Source organism: Capricornis sumatraensis, chromosome 3, assembly GCF_032405125.1.
Source record: "Capricornis sumatraensis isolate serow.1 chromosome 3, serow.2, whole genome shotgun sequence".
Lineage (NCBI taxonomy): Eukaryota > Metazoa > Chordata > Mammalia > Artiodactyla > Bovidae > Capricornis > Capricornis sumatraensis.
Genome location: NC_091071.1, coordinates 98231707 through 98248518, shown reverse-complemented (window position 1 = coordinate 98248518; position 16812 = coordinate 98231707). Strand labels below are relative to the sequence as shown.

The 16812-nt window shown below is 37.7% G+C and overlaps 1 protein-coding gene across 1 annotated transcript in view; it reads left to right on the top strand.

The window, feature by feature from the left end:
• Positions 1–420: 420 nt before the first annotated feature.
• The window catches only part of KYNU (kynureninase), a 118496-nt gene continuing 102104 nt past the window's right edge, over positions 421–16812 (top strand). Inside the window, exons 1-2 of the mRNA XM_068967958.1 lie at positions 421–538; positions 7971–8151. Coding sequence (XP_068824059.1) covers positions 7983–8151 — 169 coding nt within the window. The 5' untranslated portion in view covers positions 421–538; positions 7971–7982. The remainder of the gene's footprint in view (positions 539–7970; positions 8152–16812) is intronic.

Below are 16812 nucleotides of genomic sequence, written 5' to 3'. Positions count from 1 at the left end.
ACCTCAAAATCCAAATTTTCTGGATTGCCTCCAGAGTTAGGAAATAACTTTTCTCCAGTCCTTAGTGTATTTCATAGCCCAAAGCAAGGAGGAATGTGAATTTGGGAATTTAGTTCCTGGACAAACTAATTGGTTCAGCTCACACGCAAAAGAGGATAATCCATTTACTCTACAAGATTATTATAGGATATGGTTCACATTCCCAAAGATCTTAGTGAACAAGAAAGTGTTTACCTAAGTCTAAAGGGCAGAGCTTCATAGGGGACAGTGCCCTAGGCAGAGCCCCTAGTGTTTGAAATACAGAGCAGGAGCAGTTTTGTTTAGATGTCTGTCAGTGACTGACGATTTACCGTCAGAATACACATGAGTGGGAAGAACTAAAATTAGCTCACAAATTCCCCATAGGGTGGAGTCTGAGCAGAAGTGCTTTGACTTTCTCACTCAGAAGTCTAGCCTATATTTCTAAGCTATTCTTGAGACCTTTCGTTTTGCTGAAGAGAGACACTGGGAGCTGCGGACCCCACAGGAATCCTAATTGGTAAGTTCTGAGACATTGATAGACTCTACACAAATATACATTCAGTGATTTTTCTAAAGGGATATTCTCTCTGCTAGAATTCTTGTCATAATGCTTTAGCAGTTTCTTCTGCTAGATTCTTCTCTTTTTTTTTTCCTCCAAATTATTTTCATAAAAATAGTGCAACACTCTAAGGGTCTTTACCATTAAAGACCCTTTAACCCTGTGGGTTAAATGAAGAGATTTATATACATATATATAAATATATATATATATAGCATAAAAGTATCAAAGTCAATAGTACCCTGCGATTCATCTACTATAACATAGTTATAGTTGAATAAGTTAATCTTGATGTGGTGTGGATACTCGCTCAGTCGTGTCCAACTTTTTTGCGACTCTGTGGACAGTAGCCTGCCAGGCTCTAGGCAAGGAATTCTCTAGGCAAGAATACTGGAGTGGACTGCCATTTCTTGAGTTTAAATGGTAAGATTAGATGAAGATTCAGATCCTGCAGTAAGCTTTTTAGATACTGTGTTTTCTGGGGACTCTATTTGTCTTATGTTGCTATTATATTCAATTTTATTTAGAGAAGTAAAAATGTCTATTTCCTGAATAAGGTTTCTTCCTCTTTCACTTTGTGAAATGTTTGCCTAAGAATGGAAAGTTGAATTTTTTTTTTCTATATAGTTGAAAGAGTTTGCTTATTTCTTTCCTGCTTTTATTTTGAGAAGGGAGAGGTATTTTTTAGGTAGTAATATTGGACCAAATGCCTTGAATTTATTAACTTGAAACTCAGCATGTAATTCATATAAGCTTAAAGTGTGCAACTGTGTCAGTGATGTCTCTTCATTCCTCGGACAACAATACATTTAAAGAACATTGTTCTGGCACATATATTAAATAATACTCTCTTTCTCAAGCTACACACTTTCTTCATAATTTGCTTTGCCAGGTTCTAAACTTCGAACTCATGTGAATAATTTGCTCATTTCAGGCATGAAATCTGAAACTGTGTAAAGATTAACCACTGAGTGAGGTGAAAGTCCCTCAGTCATGTTTGACTCTTTGTAACCCCATGTACTATACAGCTCATGGGATTCTCCAAGCCAGTATACTGGAGTGGGTAGCCTTTCCCTCTCCAGGGGATCTTCCCAACCCAGGGATCGACTGTCACTTATTTAACTATTTAATTTGCTAACTAGTTAATTTATTTAATTATCTAACCTGAGAACTTGTGGGTAACTAGGAGATCTTGAATTCCATGATTCCACAAAAATGTGTTTGTAACTATAGAAGTTTATTCTTTAAAATTTTAGCTGTCTAAATAAAATTGAAAACACAATTTACAAAATTTCCATTGAGGGTAAATGGCAATTTCCACCACAAGGTATTAATATGAAAAAAATTTTATGAGACTTTTATCTTTTTATAGAGAAATTTACTTATTTGATCCTGCCTATGATCTTGTTGAAGTAGAATTAAAGACAGTTTTATATAAATTGCAGCATGGAAATTTTAGGTGACTTGCCTAAGACCATCTGTGTACATAACCACTTTCTAAATAAAATTAGCTCTAAATATATGAAATATAAAATTTGGAAGTTTTAAATTTAGCTTGAATTGCTTTATTTCACTATCAGAGCATGTCAATTTACCTGCAAATGGTAAACCTAAACAAGGCATAACATTTAGTTTGTGAAGTACTAACTGACTTAGTGGCAAGGTGAGTGCAGAATTTAGCAGGAATCATTTATGATGAGTTAATAAATTGCTTTCTTAGAGTGAGGGTACTATGAATTTATTTACTCCTGTTGGGGGCTGTTGGCAGGGTGGCACCCTGAGTGCTCTTCTGGAAAGAGAATTTCACCATCAAGTATCTTACTACCAGGGCAGGTGAGGTTTTGATACTCAGGCTGTGACAGGTTCAGAAGGAGGCATTGACTTCAACCTTGCCCTCACTAGGACTGAAAGGATTGATTAAAAAGAGTAGATGGATTTATAGCCTGTGGGGCTTTGCAGAGTGAATACAGGGATTTAAGAAAAGAAAGGAATGAGCCAAAGAAACACTGCAAAAAGAATAAAAAAAATAGATGGAAGAAATGAAAGGTTCAAGCCTTGTGTCAGGAATTCTTCTCTGCACATTCCACCCACATGCCCTGTCAATGACAGGGCATTGACTCAGTTCCTCAGGCAAAGTGCAGTCCCAGATTTTGAGCTTTGTTATTGTTCTCTTTCATTTTTGTTTCTATTCTATTGATTCCAGAGTTTGGTCTCAAAACAGGGGGAAAAATGACTCTAATCCCTCAGAACTGGTACAGGGATGAAACAAGAAGCAAATATAAAGAGGCCCATGAGTTAATATTAATATCTTTTTTGTTAAACAAAGTCAAATTTTACAGGGGGTATGACAAAAAAAAATGAATATATGTTTGTTTCAGTTCAGTTCAGTTCGGTTCAGTTGCTCAGTCGTGTCCGACTCTTTGCGACCCCATGAACTGCAGCATGACAGGCCTCCCTATCCATCACCAACTCCCGGAGTTCATCCAAACTCATAACCCAGTGGAGTTTAGAGTCAGCCCTGATGAACTCACAAAGTGCTCACTCTCCAAAGGAAATCATGCAGAGTCCCACTGAAAAAAATCTTTTTAAAATCACTTCCCCTCTGGTTGAAATGAGAAGGGTATTCCTAAAGTAACAGTCATTAATCCTGTCAAATAACTCACCAAACTATTTTGTGCCTCTTATTCAATTGCCAGTTTAAGGGATTACTCTATTTTAAAGGCACTGATCAGGAATGGGATGGCTGCAAAGATAAAGTACATGAGATTCAGTCCCCTGACTAAAATATAGTTCAGTACAATAGACCAGCAATTCAATCAAGCTATCATAAGTAGCAAGCTTATAGTAAAGACATACTCAGTAGACAGAAAAACAGCTCATGGGATTCTTGGAACAGCCAAGAAGGCAACCTCCCAGGCCTTGTAAATATTATGTTGCACAGAAAGATTCAATTACTTCCTGATTGGCTTGTCTTGTCACCTTTTCAGGAGCCATAGCTATTTTATCTCTTGCCATCGATGTAACTAAGTGATTCTTACTTGCCTTTGAAGTCACTTCATGTTTTAACAATCAGTGGTTCAGTTTGACTCTGACAATACTCGTTCCAAACCCTACCATTTTATTGCTTCTCTCTCTTAAATTTGTGCTTGTTTCTAACTGAATGAATAGCTATATCTCACAGCTCAGATTCCTGAAAAACTGGATTATATATTCAGTTAAACATCATCAGGACTTTTGGGCTAGAGCCTTTATGAGCAAGTCACTCACAGACCATTGATAAAATAATGCATTGTCTTTAGTGCACCAAGTGTCCAGCAAAAGTCTGATCTACTGTAACTAGGCAATTGATAATGTTAAGAAGTAGTGCTATTTAAAAGTCAGGTTCTTTCATCAGAAAAGTACAGCTAGAAATGCAGATAAAATCAAGTTGTAGGCATGGCATGCATGTTCTTCCCATATATACATATGTATCTAAATAACTACAGTAACTAGCAGAATGTATTATTATAAGAGCTGTGCTCACAAATGTTACAGGTATTCAGAGGGGGGAAAAACTACTTTTAGCTCAGATAACATGATGGAACTCATGAAAAACAATGACATCTGAGCTAGAGCTAGAAGAGTGACCAGGATTTGAATATGTAAAAGGAAAAGTAGAATATTTTAGGCAAAGGGATGTTAAAATCATAGAGATAGAAAGTTTTATGAAGATGACAACTAATTTAATATGGTGTCCATCCATCCGTCATGTGCTCAGTCATGTCTGACTCTTTGCAATATTATGGACTGTAACCCTCCAGACTCCTCTGTCCATGGGATTTTTCCAGGCAAGAACACTGAGTGGATTGGGATCTTCCCAGTCTATGGACTGAACCCACGACTTCTGCATCTTCTGCATTGCAGATGGATTCTTTACACCTTGAACCATTGAGGAAGCCCTAAAGTGTGTATATGCATGTGCTCAGTTGTGTCCAACTCCTTGCAACCCCATGGATTTTAACCCACCAGGCTCCTCTGTTCTTGGAAGTTTCCAGGCTAGAATACTGGAATGGGTTGATATGCACTCCTGTAGGTGATCTTCCTGACCCAGGGATCGAACCTGTGTCTCTTGCTTGCTTCTCCTGCATTAGCAGGCAGATTTTTTACCACTGTGCCACCTGGGAATTCCCAGTTTAGTATGGTCAGGTATTAAAAGAACCAAAAACATTAATAACAAAATCAATTAACATTCTTATAAAAGCATGGATCAGAGCAGTTGAAAACTACAACAAGCACCAAAGCCAAAAAACATACACATTTAAAGCTCAGTATTCTTACCTTTGAATATAAAGGATGGCTCATCAGGGGAGATCACTGGCAACTGAGAAAGGAAGAGTTCAAACAAATAAGCAGGAGAATTTAAGTACAGAGTACAGGAGGTATGTCTACTTAGCTGGCATTGTAAAACATTGAGATATGCAACCGTGAATTGCCTAACACTGTGTGTTGGGTAGGGTGGCAAGAGAGAGAGTGAGGAATAGGAGAAAGATGAGTGAACTGCAATCTCTGTTAGTTTCCATTGATTCATAAGAGTTCTAAACTTTATGTACTGTCTATGAGTTGAAAAGTATCAAACTTATATCTCATGATTCAATTCTCTCATGAGCTACAGACTCAAACATCCGATGCTTGACATTACTACCTGGGATTCTTAGTAATCATCTCAAACTTAACGTGTCCTAAACATAACTGATTTTCCTCCTGAATTTGTTTCTTTCCTAGGTACTTCTTATTTCATCACTTTGAATATATTCACTCAGATCCCAAAGCTAAAGGTCGCTCCCTTTCTTGTCTTCGCCAGAGATGCTTTCTTTACTTTTCTCTCCAAAATATACCATAAATCCACACACTTCATTTCCCCTTACCACATTTAATTTACTATTTTCCCCCTGAACTACTAAAATAATCTCTTTTTCACTCTTATAATTCATTAAAAGCAGAAAAATGCTTTTTATTTAAAGTTATATGACTCTGCTATTCAAGACGCTCCAGTGGTTTCCCACTAAACATAGAAAAACACCCAAACTCCTTCCTGGCCTTCAGAGTTGTCATGATAAACTATCACCTTCCCCTCTTCCTACATTATAGTCTTCCCTTCTCTCTGCTTCCATGAGTTGAACAACCCAAACCTGTCTACACTTCAGGACCTTTGCACATTCCATCATATTCCTCCAGGTCTAGGTCTTCTTCACATGTCTGACTTTCTAACAGGATTCAGAAATTCTCCTATGTCCTTACCTAGGAGAGATGCACTTGACCCACGTGCTAAGGTAGCAATTCCATGCTCCAGTGACTCTATTCCATTCTCTGCTATCTCTACTCATAGCTTTTGAAACCATTTAAAGTGATATTAATTTATTTATTTTTCCCTTCTTGCACTAAAAATTGAACTCAACAAAAGTCACTATTTATATACTTTGTTAGATGCTGCTGTTCTATAGTACTTGGGGCTATAGTACAGGTGTTCAATAAATATCTGTTGAAGGAGTGAAAAAAAATTAAATACTGTATACATGGGGTCAACAATAGTATAAGTATTAAATAAAACTAGCTTGAGAAAATTTCTTGACACCCACCAGCCTCTAACTGCAGAGAGTGTTCTAGCAGGTTCCTAGATGTGTTTGTTAAATTAGATGCCAACTGCTCAAGCTGGAGTTTAAATATAAGCAGATGAGCCTCCTTGACTAAGTCTAAGCACAATTGGCTGCCTTTGAGCCAGGTCCTGGGACAGATTAGTTTGAGCACCCAAGCCCATTAAGAGTTTACTCAGGCTTCTACTCTTTTGTGCCTTGGGACTTCAGCCCTATTGGTTTTCACAATTTTATGTTTTGGGGGCTTATCTCTTAAATACATGTCTTAAAATTTGAAGTATCTGATGTGGGAGCAAAACCCTTTGCACCTCAGGGAGAAGATCCAGGGTTTGATTTCCTTCAGAAGGTAGGTCACCACACAGGCAAGAGGGGATGTTACGGCCAGACTGTATCCTAGCCTCTTCTACTCACTTCAGTGTGATTTTCTCTTTGTTTTTTCTGATGTGTATTTGATGCTTAGCCAATGTTTACTTTTTTGGTTCAGAGGACATTGCTGCCTATGTGGCTCTAGACTCTGTGTCTATGTGGGTGGGTGAGTTCAGTATATACCTGCACTGCCATCTTGAACTGGATGCCTGTACAATTCTTGCTCAATTTAAAAAAAAAAAAAACAAACAAATTTTTGGGAATATAAATATTTTTGAAAGAAGAAATAGAAATCTCCATTGTCATTTATCCCTTTCAGAAATTTAAGTTTTCTTTCCAAAAGTTCAGGAAGTGTTAGATGATGATTAAATGAAGCAGGATGTGGTTTCAAGTAACACCAGAGGTCCCTGTTTTGTTCAAGGATGGCCTATATGATTGTGAAAGAGGAGAAATATTTCATTATCAGCAGTTCGTAGATCTCATTGGTCTTCATATGGGAAAAAAATCACTAACATTATTTAAAATATTTAAATATTTTTCATTGATGTTGTTTTTATTCACAGTAAATAATTTGCTAGGATTCTATTGTATATATGTCACTATTTTAAAAACTATGATCCAAAAGTTATTGGGGATGGGAGAGTTGAGGAGAGCTAGAGAAAAGGAAGATGAGCTCAGTGGAACATTGCTCTTCTACAGTTTCCAAAAAAGCCTCTTTACTCTCACCTCCTAGTAAGTAAGACATCTAAAGAAATGATGCCGACATTATATATGTTTGAAAATCATTAATTTGGATCATTTCTCAGAAAATAAAAATGGAAAGAGCTAACATTTATTGAAAGCTGACCTTGTCTTGAGCATCATTACCTAATTCAGCTTTTTCAAATCCATAAGTTACTATTCTAAAGGAGATCAGCCCTGGGTGTTCTTTGGAAGGAATGATGCTAAAGCTGAAACTCCAGTACTCTGACCACCTCATGTGAAGAGTTGACTTATTGGAAAAGACTCTGATGCTGGGAGGGATTGGGGGCAAGAGGAAAAGGGAACAACAGAGGATGAGATGGCTGGATGGTATCACTGACTCAATGGACGTGAGTTTGAGTGAACACTGGGAGATGGTGATGGACAGGGAGGCCTGGCATGCTGCAATTCATGGGGTCGCAAAGAGTTGGACACGACTGAGTGAACTGAACTGACGTTACTATTATTTTCATTACATAAGAAAGACTCAGGCATGGATTTGAATTCCAATTGCTAATTATATCATTTGTGAGGTTGGGAAGACTAGAAACTTAGTTAAAACAAAAGGTGTTTTACCTAAAAGGCGAGTTTTCTATTGAAGAAAAATGACGGTGGCTTGATTATTTTTAATTTCTTTTCAAATGTATTTTTAGAGGAGAACCTGAATGGAGCCTTCACCTCTTGAGTTACCAGCTGATACATTGCAACGCATTGCATCTGAACTTAGATGTCACCCAACAGATGAGAGAGTTGCTCTCCACCTCGATGAAGAAGACAAGCTGAGGCACTTCAGGGAGTGTTTTTATATTCCCAAAATGCAGGATCTGCCTCCAAGTAAGAACACTGGAAAGGGTTTTACTTTCCTTAATCAATTTGTTATTATTTTTTCTACTGAATGTGTTTATCACAAATCTTTGAAAATCATTGTTCTGTTACATAATAGAGCCATTGCAATCATGTCTGCAAACAGCAGGTTCCTGGTGGCATTAAATCAACCTGTCAGCCTAACTTAGTCACAGATCCTATATGTTTCCTCTCCTCTGCTGAAAAGAAAAATACTTGCAGTGTTCTTATATTGTCATCTAGCTCTCTGAACAATAGAATGCCTGATTGAAAATTATAGCAGACGCATTTACTTGTTCTCTTACTCACTTAGAGCTCAAAACAATTCCTTTTCAATACAGTATTAGAATATCTTTTATCTTCTGGTACCTAGTTCATGACAGCACCTTAGTCTAAGAGGGGATATTATTCTGGAACTTGGATATATTAGGAGGGATATTACATAGATACCGAACTCTGTGTGCTGTGGCATGTATAAGACTTACTTAATAAATAAATAAAATCAATGCCTAAGAAATGCATATTGCTTTTTAAAAACTTAATACTGAATCTGTTCTTGTTTTGGAAGATGTTCTGTTTAAAAAAAGAAACTGACTTATTTTGGAGGATGTTCCCTTTAAAAAAATAGGTAACAGGTTAAAAAAAAATGAAACAATAGTTTGTATTTGGCTTTGCTTCATTTTATGTCAATGAAAAAGGCTACTAGTTTGAATGGAACTGATCTACCAAAATGGATTTCACATACTTTCTAATTCAGTCTAATTTCCTTTTTTCTTCAAATTAAGTGTGGCAGGTACAATTCTGGATACTTGTAATCCAAGAGCATTACCTAATATGATTTTAAAATGAGATTAGGTCACATAACTTTCCTATTTGGCTTATATTTCATTATGTAAATTGGGATGGCACCTTGTAGAATTATGGAAGGATACAATAAGAGGAGGGCTTCCCAGCTGGCTCAGTGGTAAAGAATCTGCCTGCCCTGCAGGAGACACCAGAGATGCAGCTCAATCTCTGGGTCGGGAAGATCCCCTGGAGAAAGAAATGGCAACTCACTCCAGTACCCTTGCCTGAGAAACCCCATGGACAGAGGAGTCCTGGTGGGCTATAGTCCATGGGGTTGCAAGGTTTGGACAAGACTGAGTGCACACACACATACAAACACACACACACACACACACACACACACACATAATAAGAGGAGGATTTATTTCCATTTTAAAGTTGGTTACAATCAACTGAGGAAGACATTGATGAGACCAGATAAAATGGGATTGTAAGTGGAGTGATCTGAGATCATAGGAAAAAAAATCTTCTATGTCTTTCCGGAATCTAGAATGCAAGTGCATTTTGTTTTGAAACTTAAGGGATAAAAAGGAATATTAATGTGTGAAAATGATGAAATTAAGTCTAGGAATATTCTATCATGATGGGAAGGCAAGGACATGGTAGCATACAGAACATAGTGTGGAAGTCCTTGATAATTCCAAGGACCCACTTAAGACACATTAGATGGGGTGGCCCTGTTGTCCCAATGCACTCTGCAGCTTCTGGGCTACCTGGGGCTTTAATGAGCCCCTAGATGAGGGATGCTTCCCTGGTGGCTCAGAGGGTAAAGCGTCTGCCTGCAATGCAGGAGACCTGGGTTCAATCCCTGGGTCGGGAAGATCCCCTGGAGAAGGAAATGGCAACCCACTCCAGTATTCTTGCCTGGAGAATCCCATGGATGGAGGAACCTGGTAGGCTACAGTCCCATGAGGTCCCAAAGAGTCGGACATGATTGAGCGACTTCACTTTCACTTTCTTTCACTTAGATGAGGGATGACAGCAGAACCCTGGAGTGCCAGAGTTTATGATTGCCCTCCACACACAACCGAACTATAAATTGGGAATCAAGGTTCTAGAACTTTATGCTATTTATTACAAGTTCTAATTTTCTCATTATTAAAAAAATATTTTGTTCCTTTTAATGAATGATAAGAAAAACAGACACAACAAAGTAAGCAAGCAACAAAGCCTTTCCAGTGAGGGTAGATAATGGTATCAGAGACAAGGAAGAATAAGAAAAGAAAATAGCCAGTGGTACATGGTAGCTGCAGCCAGGGCTGAGATTTCTTGGAAAATAATGCTAAATAATGGCTACATCTAGACACAATGGCTATTTCCTCAACATTGAAGGTGATACAATAGGAGTTTTGACTTCTTTGTCATCTTTCTTTTCTTAAGATGTCTTTCTTCAGTGTAATACCATCAGGGATTTGGGTTTTCAGGGACAAAAGTCTATTGAAATGAATGCATAGACAGAAAGTTAAAATGCTATTTTGAATTCATCATTTTTTTCTGTTACTGAACTTAAGCCTTATTAACTAACAAAACTCTCATCCTCATGTTGAGTCACTTACTTTCAACAAACATTTATTAGTTACCTTTACACAGTCCCCTTCATGCCTTGAAACATGCTCACAGTGTTTATCCTGGGAGGCACTGTGGTCTGATTTTAATACAGATCAAGATAGGGCTCTTTTACTAAGCTTTGAGATAATTTAATCAGAATCCAGATAAATATAGTAATGAATATGTAACTGCTTCATTATACTTAAAAGCTGACTCAAGTATCCTGATTATGGGTATCACATTTTTATAAATAGAAAATAACTTAAAAACTACAAACTTGGTTAAATTATTGTTCATTTTTAATATATATATATATATAAAGAAAGATGAATTGATTTAGTAAAAATTCAATCAATTTGAACAATTGATTTGTTAAAATGTATAGTTTTGAATGATACAAAGTTTTACTTCATTAACTCCAACTTCATTAACTTCTAAATTAGTTATTGTCAAAGTGTAGTCTTCTGACCAGCATGTGAAGATCACCAGGGAACTAACCAGAACTTGCCAGTTCTTGGTTACTACCCCAGAATTACTAAATCAGACACTCAGGGGAATCCAGTCATCTGCACTAGCTCACTTTGGGTTGTGTTGCAGAGAGTTAGACTAACTAACTTCTGCTCTCATTATCCTCACTCTAGGAGTTCCTTACTGTCTGAAGGTTCATCTTTTCAACAAACATTTATTAATTACTTAATCTGTTTGAGACACTATTCTCAAAACAGTTTATCAGTGGACTAAAGAGCAACATTATCACATTCCTGAATGTTTTATTCTAGTATGAGGAGACCTAATAAACAAAATTACAAACATTGTTAGGTGTACTCTGTCAGGTAGTGCTCTAAGAGTCATAAGGGCGGGGAGGGTGGGAGAAGTTTCATTTTACTCAGGGGGCTCAGGGAAAGAAACACTGCTGAGATGATATTTGAACAGAGGTTAAGAATTAAGTGAAGAAGTGAAACTCAAGAATATGGAGATGAAGATAAGCCTGATGGCTCCTTCAGTTCGGCACTGCCAACCATCTTTAGGAAGTTAAATTTAAGCTATCTAAATAAGATCTACTCTTATTCTGACTTTGTCATATTTAGCACTGGCTACATAAAACTGACATAGAAAACTGTCATGCTTGAGTTTGTATCCAGGGCTTTCACATATAATGCAGGCTCTTCAGTTCAGCTATTGGTAGTCTCAGAACAGTGATGAGTAGGAGGTAACAGTAAACAAAATGAGGGAATGTATGCTTTTCAACATAAACTGAACTGTTTTATTTAAGGACAGTTAACACTGTGTTAAACAAAGGCTTTATCCAGATATAAAAGACATGTAGTTAGGACTATGTGATTTTATTAAAGACTTCCCTGTATCCCAAACAGTAAAGAATTTGCCCGTGATGCAGGAGACCAGGGTTCGATCCCTGGGTTGGGAAAATCTTCTGGAGAAGGGAATGGCAATCCACTCCAGTATTCCTGCCTGGAGAATTCCATGACAAAGAAGCCTGGCTGGTTACAGTTCGTGGGGTCGCAAAGAGTCGGACATGACTGAGCAACTAACACACACACATGATTTTAATAATCACTTAAATATCTAATATCCATAAGAACAACAATGGAGTATCTCTTAATTAAAAGCTAAATTTTGTAGACATGTTGAACTTCTAGAGGCAGTTGTATTCTGCATTTTAGGGAGGAACAATTAAGACTTATTTTTATCCTTCTCTTTTCTTTTGTATTAGGCTATCTGCTCCCTAGAAATAGAGACTGATTTCTCTATGTATGAGTGGGGGTCATCTAGGCAGACTCCAGTGGGAAGGCAGCCAATAAGGTCCTATCCTTCAGAAGGAAGAACATTTTGCAAGCTATATTTCAAATAATAGGAGCAGATAGGGTCAAAGAAGAAAAGTGTGTGTGTGTGCTCTCCCTTGAAGAAAGCTCCCAGAAGTAGACTTATTACACACCTACCTACCTGCCATGACCCCATCTATATGCAGGGAAGACTGAGTGTAAAATATGATTTTTATGCTTGTGTTACCAAATCAGGTTCATCTGCAGCATGACAAACACTGAGATGCTGAGATTTGTAGCAAGAAAAGGGTTACTCATGAGAGAGTGAAGCAAGGAGCTGCTAAGTGCTGCTAAGTCACTTCAGTCGTGTCCGACTCTGTGCGACCCCATAGACGGCAGCCTACCAGGCTCCCCCATCCCTGGGATTCTCCAGGCAAGAACACTGGAGTGGGTTGCCATTTCCTTCTCCAATGCATGAAAGTGAAAAGTGAAAGTGAAGTCGCTCAGTCGTGTCCGACCCTCAGCGACCCCATGGACTGCAGCCTTCCAGGCTCCTCCGTCCATGGGATTTTCCAGGCAAGAGTACTAGAGTGGGGTCCCATTGCCTTCTCTGAAGCAAGGAGACAGGAGAGCAAATCTCAAATCCTCTTCCCTGAAGCCAAAGGGTTTTAGATACTATGAGATAAAGAAGCAGGGTAGTCTGAGGCATGGGGGAGGAGTGAAGAAAGGTAATTGGAGATAAGAAAAAGTGAGGTAATGATCCTGCAGAGGCACAGCTGAGCTTCATTCTTCTTCATGGGACACTTGTTCAGAAAATGGTGAGCTTAACATGACCTGAGAGTGGACTTTTTGGCCCTCTGACATGAAAAGTTCACCTATCAGATGCTGCCACATGCCCAGTGATCTCAACCAGTTTTAACTGGTTTGAGCTCAAACTGGCTTGAGTTAACTCCAAGTTCCTGAATGAAAACTTGGGAAAAACATATTGTTTCAGCTACATGCTCCTTAGAGGATATGCAAGTGTGTGTGAAAAAAAAAACAATGAAAGCCAGCTTAATTGGTAAAGGCAGATTATAGCTTATTATTCATTAAGCAAGTTAGCACTTAATGGATCTAACTGGTGATTTCTCTGTTTCACTTAGAAGCCACAAGTTATTGTTTTGCTTTGTTTTTAATAAGAGGATTATGTCCAGGCCTTCTGAAATGTGACTGTATGATAGATTGGCACATACATTATTAACAAATTGAAATACATAAAGATCATCAGTATAGTTCAGTCACTCAGTTGTGTCCTAATCTTTGAGACCCCATGGACTGCTGCATGCCATGCCTCCCTGTCCATCACCAACTCCCAAAGTTTACTCAAACTTATGTGCATTGTTGGTGATGCCATCCAACCATCTGATCCTCTGTTGTCCCCTTTTCTTCCCACCTTCAATCTTTCCCAGCATCAGGGTCTTTTCAAATGAGTCAGTTCTTTGCATCAGGTGGCCAAAGGATTGGAATTTCAGCTTCAGCATCAGTCCTTCCAATGAATATTCAGAACTGATTTCCTTTAGGATGGACTGGTTGGATCTCCTTGTAGTTCAGGGACTCTCAAGAGTCTTCGCCAACACCACAGTTCAAAAGCATCGATTCTTCAGTGCTCAGCTTTCTTTATGTAAAGATCATAAGGATACATATATATATATATATATATATAATTCTTAAAAATTAACCTTTCATGAATAGATTATAATAACTGGTATAAGGAGTATTATACCCATATATTTATGATTTTAAAATGACTATCTCTTCCAAAGACATAATATCTAATACTGGTATCTACCAACATATTTACAATTAGGATGTTGTTTGGCCTACTCTAATAATATTAGTTGGATGTTCTAAACACACTGAGTGTTCTTTTTGTGAACAGCATTATAGTAGAAAATTTACATATGTTGAAGACATAAAATTCTATTCAAAGACTCTAAAATAGTTACAACCAAAAATTTAAAACAGCTTCATTAGAATGCCAATAATTAATATATTAAGGGGCATATTTCCTTTCAGGTAGCTGAACCTGGAGAAATATAGTAAAATTTAAATCACTTCAAAAGCACCTGACCTGAGAGGGCTACTTGTTGGCTTATTTTAACTACAGCAGTAACGGTCTTGAAATATACTGAAAAAGGTGGCAGGCAGTGATAGTGAATAGGATCAAAAGACATCAGCTGAAGTGTTCATTCACTACTTGAGGCAACTAAATATAGGAAGTCTCCAGTAAGAGGCACTGCTACAGAAAAAAAGTACAAAAAAAGTAACCCATAAAGGAAAGATCTACTAATATAAAGGCACTAAAGCTAGATTAAGTTTTTCTCATCTTTATTTTCCCATTCCATTTACAAAATTAAATGTAGCAGCAGTGACGAACAAGAACAAACTACAGTCAACATATTCCTCTGTTTCAAACCATACTTTTCTGAATTAGATCAACCCTGAGGTGGTAAATGCAGAAAGCTTTGAATTGGAAGTGATGTTGAAATTTTGATTTATATTTAAGAAGGAAAAATGAAATTGGTTCTTGGATTAGGTTTGAGACATATGAATGAACTTAAAGGATATGCAATTAAGGTCCAGAGTGCTGAACATTTTTGATGCACTGAAATTACTAAGAAGCAAACGAATATCCAGAATCATGAACTCTATATCAATCATATAACAACCTTTGTCAACAGATGAGATTTCCAGACAAATGAGGTGAGGCCTGTTTGTAGAAAGCTGAAACTCTTGAGTTCTTAGACTATTTGAAGCCAAGTGAACCTTCAAGGAGGATGTTATGGGTTGAATTGTATCCCTAAAAGTTTATGTGTCCTAACCCCAAGTACCACAGAAAGCTACCTTATTGGGAGATAGAGTATATAGATGTAATCAGGCTACAATGAGCTCAATAAGATGTACCCTAATACAATATGAAAGGGAATATCTGGAGGCCAATGGAAAGATATGCAAGAGAACTGTTGACAAATTATGAAAATGTATGTCCAAATTGATATCTCCTACTCAAAGAAAAGTAATATGAATGCATCATTTCCAAAATACATATTTTGGCAGAATACCAAATCTTCAGTATGCTAAGAAACTGTAAACACACAGAAAATATCCTGAAGAATAAAAATGACCAGTTTATGTCAAACTTGACTTTGGAAGAAAGAATAAATGCAATGAATATTTTCAGAAAAGGAACTCTTCCCAGACCATGATCATACCTGGATCTTATCCACTCTCATGATTTTATTTCAGAAGACTCTAGACTTGGACTTAAGCTATTAGGAAACAGCAGAAAATCATCAGCAATGATCAGCAAGACAATCAAGAATAATTGACATGACAATTGATAATTTAAAGATGGAAAGCAATGAGTCATGACTGAATCTGAGGTCCACAAAATAATGAACATTCTGACCAAGGGACTTCTCTTGGCCAAATGAAGATCAGCTCCAGACATTCAGCGAACACACAATGGATCCTGTAACTGAGGAAAATTCAGAAGCTGATAACAATTTGGAAATCCTATGTTCAACATATTTCCTTTCTCCTTCAAGTATCAGTTCAGTTCAGTTCAGTTCCTCAGTCGTGTCCGACTCTTTGCAACCCCATGAACCGCAGCACGCCAGGCCTCCCTGTCCATCACCAACTCCCGGAGTCCACCCAAACCCATGTCCATTGAGTCAGTGATGCCATCCAACCACCTCATCCTCTATTGTCCCCTTTCCCTCCTGCCCTCAATCTTTCCCAGCATCAGGGTCTTTTCAAATGAGTCAGCTCTTCTCATCAGGTGGCCAAAATATTGGAGAGTTTCAGCTTCAACATCAGTCCTTCCAATGAACACCCAGGACTGATCTCCTTTAGGATGGACTGGTTGGATCTCCTTGGAGTCCAAGGGACTCTCAAGAGTCTTCTTCAACACCACAGTTCAAAAGCATCAATTCTTTGGTGCTCATCTTTCTTTATAGTCAAACTCTCATATCCATACATGACCCTTCAAGTATGGTATGTGGAAAAGGTTCCTGGGCTGTAACAAAGAGTTAGGAATTGAAGGGAGTGTTTTCTTTGTGCAATTCTCTATTCTGGGATCTCTATTCTGTTCCACTGATACATGTCTGTGTTTGTTTAAAACCACATTGTTTTGATTACTGTAGTTTTATAAAATAGTCTGAAGTCTGAGAGGGTGACACCTCCAGCTTTGTTTATTTTCTCAAGACTGCTGGCAATTTGGGGCCTTTCAGAATTTCATATGAAATTTAGGGTTATTTATTCTAGTTCTGTGAAAAAATTCATGGGTATTTTGATAGGTATTGGATTGAATATGAAGATTGCTTTGGGTAACATGGTCATTTTAACAACATTAATTCTTTCAGCTCAACTTCATGAGATAACTTTCCATTTATTTGCATCACCTTCAATTTCCTTCATTAATGTTTTCAGAGTATAG